The sequence below is a fragment of the Odocoileus virginianus genome, chromosome 7 (genome assembly GCF_023699985.2).
Source record: "Odocoileus virginianus isolate 20LAN1187 ecotype Illinois chromosome 7, Ovbor_1.2, whole genome shotgun sequence".
Taxonomy (NCBI): domain Eukaryota; kingdom Metazoa; phylum Chordata; class Mammalia; order Artiodactyla; family Cervidae; genus Odocoileus; species Odocoileus virginianus.
Window position 1 is genome coordinate 40,752,811 of NC_069680.1, and position 13,562 is coordinate 40,766,372.

At 36.6% G+C, this 13,562-nt stretch overlaps 1 protein-coding gene across 2 annotated transcripts in view; it reads right to left on the reverse strand.

The window, feature by feature from the left end:
* PRKG1 (protein kinase cGMP-dependent 1) overlaps nt 1-13,562 on the reverse strand; it is a 1,335,516-nt gene that overhangs the window by 475,195 nt on the left and 846,759 nt on the right. For both annotated transcript variants that reach the window (XM_070470571.1, XM_070470570.1), the window contains exon 4: nt 11,880-11,985. In XM_070470571.1, coding sequence (XP_070326672.1) covers nt 11,880-11,985 — 106 coding nt within the window. The remainder of the gene's footprint in view (nt 1-11,879; nt 11,986-13,562) is intronic.

Consider the following 13,562-nt stretch of genomic DNA (forward strand, 5'->3'; position numbering starts at 1 on the left):
AAGAACTTGATTTTTTTTTTACCTTAAACAGGCTATGTTCTTGTCTTAATTCAAATTGAATTAAAAATAGTTTAGTGCTAGAGAGCCTAATTAAGTAGCTGTTAGAATTCTGAGAATCAGAGCTTAAGTCATCAAGAGTGAGGATTCAGTGAACTGTCATTATAGGGAGACAACACAGCTTTGAAACAGGCTAGACAAATGAAAATTGTTTTTCCGAGAGACAACTCCAGTTTTCAGCGATGCATCTTATTTCTTGTTCAATACAAAAAGCTCATTTTATGTATTTATATGTACAATAAAATCTCATTTGGGTTAATTCTACATATCCAATATAGAATTCTTCATTTTGCCAAGTGGTCTTATCGTTACTACTAAATACTCAGCACATCTTTACCTTGTGTAATAAGTGTCTAAAAGTACTTAAAATATGAATATAATATTTTTAAAATAGAATATATTTGTTTAAATCTACCCTTTTGATCACATGTTGTTTGTACCACAACTTTACCCTTGAGATGCTAAAGACTACTTCTACATCTGGATGTATTTATTTATTGAGGGAAAGAGAGGAGGAGGAGGAGGAGGGATGAAGAAGAGGAGAAAGGTGGAAGCAAAGAAGAAAGAGAAGAAGAGGGAAAGGAGAGCAGCGAAAGCAAAGTAGGGCGGGAGGAAGGAAGGTTGGCTTAGAGCCATTCACATTAATATTCACTAACTTTACTAAAGACAAATCAATAAATTCTTGCCAGTTAGGGTTTGGCTACTTTTCAGACTCATCTGTTGGATACTCTTACAATATATCTTCATATTTTTATCCAAACAATATTGGAACATAAATTAACTACATCACCAAAAATCTCTCATTCCCCAAACCCCCCCTGTCTCTAACACCAGGGCGTAATTTCAACAAATACTGCTACTTCTAAGTACACAGAACTCAGAGTGCACATAACCAAAAAAGATGAAATTTATAAGAACTCAGAATTCTCCAGAATTAAAGTCTTTGAATTTTAATATGTTCCTTGCATTGTCTTAAATCTTGGCCCTGTCTGTGTTAGATTCAGTCATGGGTTTAATTTCTTTCAAAAAATAAAACAAATCCATCCTCAGAGGCCACTTTGATTTATCTCTGTTTGCACAACAGACCAGAGCACTTGAGGAGTTTTTTCCAAACATGGAATGCAATGTTTACCCATTGGACCCCATCCAGTCAACTGAGGAAACAGAATTCATTAAATTTCTTGAAAAGTACTGAATAATTTCAAGACTTATGTATTTATAGAGTAATTGAAGTTATGCTACTTAATTGGAATCCTTCTAGGCTTCAGCATAAATATTCTATCATTTGTTGTATACAAACAAAGTAAATTTTAAAATAATATACATAACAAGAGATTTCAAAGAAAAACTATACTCTCCTTTCTGGTCTTAAATGACTGTTCAAAAAAAATCTCAAGATTCCTTTCATATATGGATATATGATTACACAGAAATGCTAGAATTTTTTTCAATGGTTAAAACCCATCAAGCAATGAATTTCCAAAAATTGCTTTGGTCATTTTTTATCCTTATGACTATTTTTTAATACATTCACCAATTGGCACTTCCCACATGTAGATATGGGCTTTCCTGGTGGCTCAGCAGTAAAGCTCCACCTGCCAATGAAGGAGATGTGAGTTCAATCCTTGGGTCTGGACGATCCCTCAGAGAAGGAAATGGCAACCCACCCCAGTATTCTTGCCTGGGAAATTCCATAGACAGAGGAGCCTGGCAGGCTACAATCCATGGGGTCACAACAGAATCAGACACAACCTAGCAACTAAACAACAACATATGGATACAACTATAGGTATGAATAATAAATACTCATCTATTGATCCTCTAATACTACCCATCTTTAGGAAATCGGCTTGATAAGGATCAAGAGAGCAAGGACCTGGGACTCATCTGTGTGATGCTGGGCAGGCTTATTTCCATAATTCCATAAACTGGAATGAGGCCACCTACCTCAAAGGATCTCCAAGTTAAGTGAGATCATGTGTGTGAAGTAGCAGGTGTGGGCCATATTGTTCTTATTTTCTCCCTCATCTCCTTCACTGCTCTGAAAGTGCTCACTGTCCGGGAGTCATCAGAACTTAGCTCATCTTTCTGTCACCAAATATCATGCCTGCTGCTCCCTCTCGTGGGCTCCCATCCTGTGTACACTTCCCCTGCACCTTAGGCAAAGCAGAAAAGCAGGGTCTGGTTCAGAGATACCCATTCTGCTTATTCGCCAGACTCTAAGCTTAAGAGGTCACCTTTGTAAAGTCATATTGGTAAATAAATTATGACTAACATTATTCCAAGCCCCCCAAAACCCAACAAAATCCTAAAAATAGAAACTACATTTCATGTTTTTTCTTTCATTTATTTGCTTTTTCTAAAAAACAAACTGAGGTACTCTCCTCTTTCTAAGACATAAAACATACAAGCTGAGACACATACTTTGTCTAAGTCACCCGGATGTTTAATTTGTTCCTTGACAGCATTTCCCTATCCACATTCCAGATTCTCAGATTTCTCTCCAATTGTGAAGAAGTAGGCTTCTATATCTAGTGGAGAAATCTATGTGGCTGGGATCTGAGAACTTATCTTCTCAGTTTCCCTAAAAGTTTGAGGATTCCTTCTGAATCGTTCATTGAGGAACAGTTCTTCTGATGGAAAAAAACAAAAACTCCCTCCCAAATGTACCAGATCCTTTGCATACAAAACATTTTACAAAGATAGGACCGTAAGTAGGCTCAGTATCAAAGATACAGAAGTATAAGTCTCTAATACTGTGAAACAACTATTGTTGTTAAGTCACTAAGTTGTTAATCAACTGTGTGTGCGTGTTTGTGTGTGTGTGTGTGTGCATGCATGCTCAGTTGCTCAGCTGTGTCCGACTCTTTGTGACCCCTTGAACTCTAGCCCACCAGGCTCCTCTGCCCATAAAAATCAATTATACTTCAGTTTAAAAAAAAGCTTCACAACAGAAATTATTTATGAGGATCAAAACTACAGCAAGAAAATGGAGAAATATTAAACTGCTTTAACATACTGACATTGCTTTTTAAACCCCAAAGTGTTGAGAAACTATCCATAGGGACGTGATGAAGGAAAGTCAGACTGATCCCCAAAGGGATGCATCCTTTCAATCCCAGACTCAAGAAGAAGCAGCATAATGGACTGATTAGTATTGACATCAAGTTCCTTAGTCAGGGACATGTTTACTCTGGGAACAAACAGGATCTGTCTATATGAGTCATTACCTGACTTAAATAGGAGATTTTAGCCACAAACACCATAAATCAGATATCTTATCTTTTGCAAGGATTAGAAGGAGTTCACACATGTGGAACTGAGTGTACCTATATGGGAATGTTGTAGATGAATCATTTTCATCACTCTGTCATTATGCAAATAACAGATTACATTGTCTTTGCTTTTTTAAAAAAGGACCAATATGGAGACATTTGTGCAAATGCTAAATAACAGCATGAAATTAATGGTCACTTTTACATATATCTGCTTCTGTGTCATCTTTAATGAGAATGGATCTGCTACCATGAAATGGGTTGTGAGCAGACCAACTTGCAAATGGGGTGAGAAAGTGCCTCTTCATTTATTCATCACATTATTTCCCTTAAAACTATGCCAGATTTGCCAAGCTCAATTCTAATGCAGGTTTCATGGTCATCTAGAAAAGCTTTACTAAAGCTCAAAGCTTAAGAGCTTAAAAAGGTCTGTCACTTATTTTTTGAAAATTAAAAAAATGATCTAAAATCCCTAAAATTATTTTCACATGCATCTTCTTCTGCCATCTCTCCCTGTAAAAGCTAGGCAAAGTGGGTTCATGATTTTCATCTTCCATAAATGTGATCTCAACAAAAGTCAGACTATGTTATTGTCACTTGCATAATTTATGCCCAAAAAAGTAGCATCATAATTTCTTCCAGCTAAAGTATACCAACAATACTCCATCAATAAATGTCCAAATAGTGCAATTCCTAAAAGGAATTTCACAGAACTCAGCCTAACCAAGCAAGGACAGGTCCTGCCTAAAGACCACCATCTGTGCTTCAAAGTCTCTATGCAGGAGGGTATAAAGGAGCTTCTAGCCATAAACACTTTTCTTTGAAGACAGAAGACACTGAATCCTGAGTGCTTGGTTATTTAATATCCATTTTAGTAACAATGGTGCCTCCTTACATACAGATGGTAGATTTCTAAACAGCTGAAGGCTCCATCACTGACCCCATGCAATTCTAACACATCATCCCCATTGTATTCATCACCACTAAAGTGACAGCTCTTATGCTAATATGGAGCTTTATTTCTGAGAACATATCCTAGCAGGGTATGATGCTTTCAAATTGTGGTGCTGGAGAAGACTTCTGAGAGTCCCTTGGACAGGAAAGAATCAAACCAGTCCATCTAAAAGGAAACCAACCCTGAAAGTTCCTTGGAAGGACTGATGCTGAAGCTCCAATATTTTGCCCATCTGATGTGAAGAGTTGACTCCTGAGAAAAGACCCTGTTGCTGGGAAAGATTGAGGGCAGGAGGAGAAGGGGGTGACAGAGGATGAGATGGTTGGATGGCAGCACTGACTCAATGGACATGAGTTTGAGCAAACTCCAGGAGATAGTGAAGGATGGGGAAGACTGGCATGCTGCAATTCTTGGGGTCACAAAGAGATGGACACATCTTAGCGACTGCACAACAACATCCTAGGGTGGTAGGAGGAAGGAATAAATTATTGAGGTTTAGGGACTATTAGAGAAAAAATGCAGTAAATTGGAAACTCAGATACACCAAGAATAAAGTCAAATGACTGCCCAAATGTCCAAGCAAAGTAAATTTAAGTTTGTTGAGACGGGTAGCAATGGGTGGGAACTACTATCTGAGGATCCAGTAGTTACTGAGGCAGCATGGGGCCAATTTTAAGTATCATTTCTGGAACAACTGGCTTTAAAGACTTTTCCTGAGGATTAAATAAGTTAATACATCTACAGTGTTTTCAAAACTGCTTGGCATACACTCAGAAACTGTTTACTCATATTATCTTATTTGTTTATTCCTAATTATATTCCTTCATGGTGGGAGGGTCCCCAATTTTTGATTGCAAAAACTTAACTTGCATGAATCTAAAAAAAATGGTATAGATGAAATTATTAGCAAAGCAGAAATAGTCACATATGTCGACAACAAATTTATAGTTACCAAGGGAGAAGGAGGGTGGGACAAAATTGGAGACTGGGATTGACATATATATATATATATATATATACACATATATATATATATATATGTATGTATAAAATAGGTTAGTAATAAGAACAGACTGTGTAAACAGGGAATTCTATTCAATGCTTTATGGTGATCCAAATAGGAAGGAAAGGTAAAAAAGAGTGGATATATGTATATCTATAACTGATTCACTTCATAATAAAGCAGAAACTAACAACATTGTAAAGCAACTATCCTCCATTAAAAAATAAAAAAAAATACAGAAACTTGTGTAAGATTACATACCTATAAATGAATTCAAAATTGAAACATACCCTTTTCCTAACACATCACACAAACATCTAGAATATTTGAAATATAATTTCTACTTTCATCTTATCCACTAGATCAATGATTCCCAAGAGTAGTTCCCAGACCAAAAGCATGGGCATCCGCTGAGAACTTGTTAAAAACATCAATTTCCAGACCCCACCCCACATCAAAACTGACATTACAAGGGCAGCTATAAGCAGTTACTTTCTCTTTCTATGGCAAATAAACCAATCTTAGCAGGAACATTAAAACATATCCTAGAGGAATTGTGAAACACCAGAACATACGTTTAGTCATGATCATGGTGAGTTCTACTCTGTAGATTTTGAACAAAAGGCAGCTGACATTCTATACAATACCATAATTTCAGCTTTACTTTAGGCAGAGAATTTGATCAGTATATAGTTGACCCTTGAATATCAGTGACATTTTTTTTTCTATAGTAAACACTACAGTGTCTCACAATCCATGGTTGGTTGGAACTGATGATGTGGTATGGTAGATATAGAGAAACCGTAATACAGAGGGCTGACTTATAAGTTATACTCCAGTTTTTGACTGCAAAAGGGCTGGTGCCCCAATCTTCACATTGTTCAAGGGTTAACCATACTATCAATTGCCTGTGTGACCCTGGGCAACTTCCATAACCAGTCTAATCCTCCCATTAGTGGAATGAGAAAACACTCATATCCCTTACAAGCTAATATTCTTCTCCAAGAACTCTGCATCTCTATGTTCTTTTATGATAAAAAATAAAAATCTGTGAAATAAGGTGACCTGTTGGATTGAGTCAAGAAAATGAAATTTTTTTGGATTTTTAAACTGGATCAGAGAAAGAAGTACTTGCAAGGCATTTTAAATTTTCATTAATCCAAGGCTGAAATTAAATCATATAGAGTAAAGGGACTTCTCTAGAAATATAATGATTGATTCCACTCCTCAGGCTCAATCCCTTGTCAGGGCACTAAGATCCCATAAGCCATGAGGCATGTCCAAAAAATAAAATACATATATAGAGAGTATAGAAAAATGTCTACATGATAACAAATTAATACTTTTTGTAAGTTATTTTTCTGGAGAGGCAAAAATAATACCACCAACCCACTCTCATGTTAAGCTTGCTACAGTGAAGAGCTTCATAACACACAAACTATGAACTTGAGTCCATATATTGTAGGATACTCAGGGAATTCATAAGCCTGGGTTCTACATTTTCTTTCTAACTAAATATGACTTGATTCTGGGCTCTAAGACTCAACTGCTATACCTAAAACATGTCAACAGAGATGAAACTATCTTGTCTTAAATTTTTCTGAATCTAAAATGTAATCATTATTGCTATATTAGATCAGACATGAAGATGCATTGCTATGTAGGCACCTGCTAGTGGAAGATATGGCAAACACTATTGGATGAGAGAAATGTAAAGCAATTAAACAGAAGATTCAGTGAGTTTTGGTCTGGGGTACAGTCAAACCAAAATGAAATTATCCTCATAGTGAAGGCCATTCTGATATCTAAAAGTTAGCAGGAGTTTCTAGAAGAAAAGTCATACTTCTTATTTAAAAGGAACATTACTTACTTTTCTAACACACATGTGTAAGTAACATATTTAATTATGTTAGGTGTGTATACAGTACTATTGTTTTAGAGGATAAGGTGGAATAGCAAGGCAGATTTGGTCTCACTCCCTAGGAATGGGCATATAGAATAAGGAGCCTTTATATTGAGCTTCACTAGTGGCTCAGACAGTTAAGAATCTATCTGCAATGCAGGAGAACTGGGTCTGATCCCTAGGTTGGAAAGATCCCCCAGGGAAGAGAATGGCTATCCACTCCAGTATTCCTGCCTGAAGAATTCCTTGGACAGAGGAGTTTGGCAGGCTATAGTCCATGGGTTCACAAAGAGCTGGACTTGACTGAGTGACTAACACAGTACACAGCACCAAAATGAGCCACAAGAAAACTGTGGCAGAAGGATTAACCCAGCATTGTATCTTTGTGATTTACCAAAAGTCCTCTCCTCTTCTTGACATGAGTTTGAGTAAACTCCGGGAGTTGGCGATGGACAGGGAGGCCTGGCATGCTGCAGTCCACGGAGTCGCAAAGATTCGGACACAACTGAGCCACTGAACTGAACTGAATGTGACTACAGCAAAGAGCCAGTGAGAAGACGAGGAAGAAGACGGAGGGTGAGAGGAACCGGGGAGGTGAGCAGTAGCCAAAGGAAACGGGGCTTTGGAGACAATGCCAAAAAACTACTCTATACCCTAAGAGTGAGAAGTAGTCATGGAAAGGTTTTATGCAGAATGATGATACAAGGTTACCTGCCTTAACAAAAGATTCCTTAGTGGATCAAGAAAAGTTTTACTTTTTTTTTTGAGGATCAGCAGGCTTGACTGAGTCATTTAAAGTCCCTGTTGTGTCTCTGATTTGTCAGCGAGGCATTAAGATAAATAGGAGGTGCTGCAAGCAGCAGCATCATAGTTTGGGACGAACAGAAAACTCAGTTCCTACACGTATATCCCATTGGTCACACAGCTGCATTCTAACGCTCCTCTGGGTACAGATGTCTGTGCCAACAGCGGCACAGAGAAAATGTTCAGGAAAAAGTGACACAAATTGACTCTGGCAGTTATTTGGCTCATTTTTTCAGAATCCATCTGTGAAACACCATTTTTCAGTAGCCAAAGAAGATGGAAAATGTTGGCAACGGACAAAACTGCTACTGGACTTACAGAAATCATGCCTTGCTTAGTAGTACTGCTCTGTGAAAAAAAAAATTTTTCTTTTTCTTTTTTTTTTTTTTGCTATGCTTACATAGGAACATCTGTGTTTTCATCAGGGAATGTGAAATATAAGCACAAGGGAGAATGGACTAAACAGCATTAAAGAACCAGAATCACGTTTGATGTGGCATTTAATAGCAAAAAGGAGGCCAAACCACATGACTAGTAGCTATAAAATGGTTTTCATAAAAACTGACTGTAAGAAAGAAACCCTTGCATTTTGGCTGTGCATTTACATGCCTGATGTGTCCCCTTTTCCTACCCTTCAAATTTACTGCTTGTTTAGAAAAGTAAAGAAGAGTAGTGTGGGGGGATGAGCAGTGATAATAGAATCAATCCTAATTTAGTCTGTCTCTACCCTTGAAATTACTTCATTAGGAAGGCATTCCCATGTACACAGAGACCCTCACTGCAAAGAATTCTGATGACTTCTAAAACCATTTCCCAGAGTTTTTCTTTTTTTCTTACAGTGTCACAATTGCTTTAATGCTTAACAAAATAGTCCATGTGTCTATAGTAGAAAAATTCAGATCAAAGCTTTACTTAGCGAGTGCACTAGACAAAAACACCCCTCCACGTGTGCGCACACACATACACACACAGGCTGCTGCAGAGAATTTTAGAGTATTAAGTCTATATTTTTATGACACAGTAAGTCTTTTTAAATATGAAACTATAAAGGAAAAAACTTTGGTTGACTTAACTATATAAAATGTTAAAGCTTTTACATAATGTAACAGAGTGCTAAGCAAAATTTTTTTAACCTACAATACACAGGGAAATAAGAATAATTCTGAAGTTATGATTGACAAGTTCAATTTTGATCATCTTAGTTTTTGACAAGATCTGTCAATTCCTTGGGGAATATATGCCATCTCAACAGCTTTGCCAAATAAATGGCAGAACACATTAACTTTGGAAAATGGAGGAATGAGTATTATTCACTTTTAACTTCACTCTGATAATAGTGCAGGACCCAGGGTTAGAAGATCCCTATCCTTTGTTTAATACTATGCCGCCAGTGACTTGAAATGTTTCCCTATTTTTGCAAAAAGAGGCTTGAATTTTATTTTCCAGTGGGCTCTGCAAATTACATACTTGCCCCACACTTACTGTCCTATAAAATGCCTGTCTACAAAATGACATGCTTTGTGCCAAAGAAGAGTATCAAGATGCTTAAGAAATAGCTCTAGTCCTTGAAAGTTTATAGCTTAAAAGTAGAGTTAAGTTTAGTAGTGAGGTTATAATAGAGTAGAAAACATGGTAGAAATGAGCTTTCAGAGGAAGGAGAGGTTACTTCTCAGTAGAAACACCAGTATCTGTGCAAAGGGCAGCTTTTAGTTAGTTAAGATATAAACAGTGGAGACTTGAACATTGACAGTGGGGGAAAAGGCAACAGAGGCAGGGTGCTGTGTAAAAGCAGAGGTTCTGCTTGAGCACCTGGAATCATTAGGTTTGCCCCGGGGCGAGAAGAAACAGGCTGAAAAAGCAGGGTGTCACTGGCTGGGGCACGACCTTGAATAACCAGTTAATGAGGCTATAGCTAATTCAACCGGAACCGCCAACCTTTGAAAGGTTATAGAGGGAGCCAGTTGGTCACAGTCACAATTTAGGAAGATTAAAACCAGCCCCAGGCAACAGTGGTCATTGTGTCATCTCTCTGGACTCCCAGCCCAGTACTACACAAGCAAATGATGTGGACTTGATGTTTTACAGAGTGGCCAGATGCAAAGTGACATCAAAGTCAGTGCCTAGCTTTTATATTAAATCAGTTAAACTCCACTTGCTCCAAGACGACCAACAACTAATGCTCACAAATTCTAGAGAACCAACTTTTATGGCTTGAGGTTTGAACTGTCAAAATAGATGACAAATTTGAACAACTCTGAGAATACTACAAAAATAAAAGTTTAACCAGGGTGAATTTCACACACACACACACACACACACAGAATGGAGACATCTCCAATTTCCTGAAACTGTGCTTCTAAAAAGTTTTTGTTGGTGTCATGCAAGATAGCATTGCCACAATTCCATTTCCTTATGAAAACTTATGGAAGCTGAAGTCAGTGTGGTGAGTACCTAGCTCCTAGGTATGTGAGACAAACAGTGAGTTCTGTCCCACAAACAAGCATTTCACTGATTACCAATTGCAATCTTTCTTTTTCAGGGCTATGTCACAAGGAAATCATTAAGTTGCACTTTGATAGAGGCTTACAATGAATATTCACTTTGTCTCCTTCCATCTCTCTCCATTCACATACACACATCTATATAGCAATACACATATCAACATATATATCTATAGGCATATTAATACATAACATACACATACAGCACTTGAATCACTTCCTTGTGAACTATACTAACATTTAAACAGAAACTCCCATTTCTGCTTTTCATAAGTGTTTCACTAAATCACACCGAGATAAAAAACTGACACCCTACCAGCACAGTAATTTTTTTTTAACACATTATCACTCGACATATTTGAATTTTAGCAAGAATATAAAGAAAAATATGTGGGAATGAAAAATGTATGAATAATCAGAAACAAACCAAAAGAAATATACAACTCTACATTTGCATTTAAGAAAATTCAATAAATATCCTTTAAAACTTTTGTATCACTGATACAAAGTATGAATTTGATTTTTTTAGTTCAACTTAGGTCATTTATTTACCAAAAATAAAAATATAAAATGAAAAGGCCAGTTTAACATTCTAGCTCTCAAAAATGAAAATGAAATCTTAATTGGTGCTGCACCCCTATTTAAGCTCACATACTCTATATATAACAATTTAAAGATGATTCTATTTTCAAAAGAAAAATCATACAAAATAACTACTTTCTGAAAAAAGGCAAAGTTGTCAATATTATTTTTAATGACAAAATAATATAGTTTCTCTAAAATAAGCTTAGAGACAAATTAATTTCAATGAATACCAGTATATTCCTAAGAAATGAAAATTGGGGTTTCATTCCAATTCCCATGGTATATTGAATTATTATGATAATATATAATATAAACACAAGAAAAGCCTTCGATAATTCAGAACTGCAACATAAAATGAATTTAATTTTGGAAATTAAACTCAGGATTAAAGGATAATAAGCTTCTTCTTGGAACTTTTTCACCTTAGTCATCTGATCTTTAATATGAAACTTCATATAAGAGATGATTCAGTCTTATACTGTGGGTTGCTTGAGAAGAGTTACAATATATTAACTGATAAATAGAGATGACCTCAATTTCCTTTTTTGTTCATGCAGATACTCACTTGTTTCTCTCCTCTATAATAGAATATTGAGTGAAACTCTAAAGTTCTGACTTAACCACATATGAAATTTGGCAGCAGAAATAGAAAGAAGTCAGTTGAAAATCTTGTACTTCCATAAATTTATAGGCCAATAAGACTGAGATAAAGGCAAAAAGTGTTCCCTGGGCTGCATTTCAGGAAAAAGTTGAAAAGACAATAAAACGCTCTCAGGAGAAAAGAAAAGCATCCTACCTTTTTAAAAATTCCATATACTCGGTATGCTTGATAAGTCCTGTCCTCATCATTATCGTCTGAAAACATTGTCGATCAATGGCCCAGAGTTTCACATTTACAAGAGCTGGGGAAAAAGAGAAAACAAATAGGGAAAAATTAGAGAACTTCAACAGTGAACTATACTGTGTAAAAGTGATGAGTTATTCAAAGGAATGAAAGTGATTATCCTTCGTTTAAAGCTAATATCCTAATGCTATTCTATTTAGTTAAGATAAGTTCTTACAGACAAAATGTAGCTCATAATTTAACACTAGTATTACTATCTATAAGGAAGGTTCCTGTCATTCGTAGGTTCTCAAGGAATGATAAGGTCTAAGTACACATTGGAAGTATTTAGTTATATACAAAGGAAATCACGTGAAGAGAGGTTCAGAAGAAGTAACACTGGGTAATTAACCAGAATAGTGTTAATGACTCACATGATCATATTTTAATTGTAAAAAAGGTAGGTGTAAATTCAGGTTTAGGAGTTAATAGAATAGAAATAATAATTACAACTAAATTGTAACCTGTGCCCACAGTTACCATACAAAGCTATATTAGATATGTTTGTTGAATTTTAATTTCTGTTCTCTCATACCACTGGCTTTGACAATAATTAAGTACAGAAACTCAATACCACTGGATAGATCACCATTTGATCTAATAAGCACACGACTAAAAGACAAGTTTTAGAAAAAGACAGATGTTACAGTGTAAGAAAACAAAACATTAAGATAAAACTTTCTTTTAAAAGAAGAGTATGTGAAAAATGTTGATAATTGAATCTGTGTAATGAATATTTAACAGGCATATTTTACTATGCTCTCTATTTTTATGTATGTTTGCAAATTTTCATAATGGACTTCCCAGATAGCACTAATGGTAAAGAAGCTGCCTGCCAATGCAGGAGATGCAAGAGATGTGGTTCGGTCCCTGGGTCAGAAGTTTCCCTGGAGTAGGAAACATCAGCTTACTCCAGTATTCTTGCCTGGAGAATCCCAAGGACAGAGGAGCCTAGTGGGCTACAGTCCATAGGGTCTCAAAGAGTCAGACACCACTAAAGCCACTTAGCATCCATGCATACATTGTACCCACAGAGTATATAGGGTAGATAGGGCTGTGTACAGGTTTGAGCAAGACCAGTGAATGGGGCCAGGTTATAGTCAAAAGAGGGAAGTCCAGGTGGGGCAGTGGTAAAGAATCCACCTGCAATACAGAAGATTTGAGTTTGATCCCTGGGTCAGGAAGATATCCTGGAGAAAGGAATGGCTACCCACTTCAGTCTTCTTGTCTGGAGAATGCTATGGACAGAGTCTGGCAGACTACAGTCCATGGGGTCACAAAGAGTCAAACATAACTGAGCAACTGAGCACTCATAGTTTAATGAATCAAACATAGAAATATGGATGAATGCAGTTTTCTTTTCTTCACAGTTCTCAGACCAAGCCCAGTGAATGCAATAGATCAAGATTTGGGGGTAAGGAAGTGGAGAAAATGTTGGAATAACTAGGCCATGTATGTGCCCTGATGGAAGATGCTAGAAGTGACACACAGAGGGAAAAGATGATAAAAGGATTACTGAGTAAATAGAGTAAACCTTTGTTTTTTTGAATTTTACCTAATTTTGCCTTGAACAATTATTTGAAGCTTAGAAAGAAA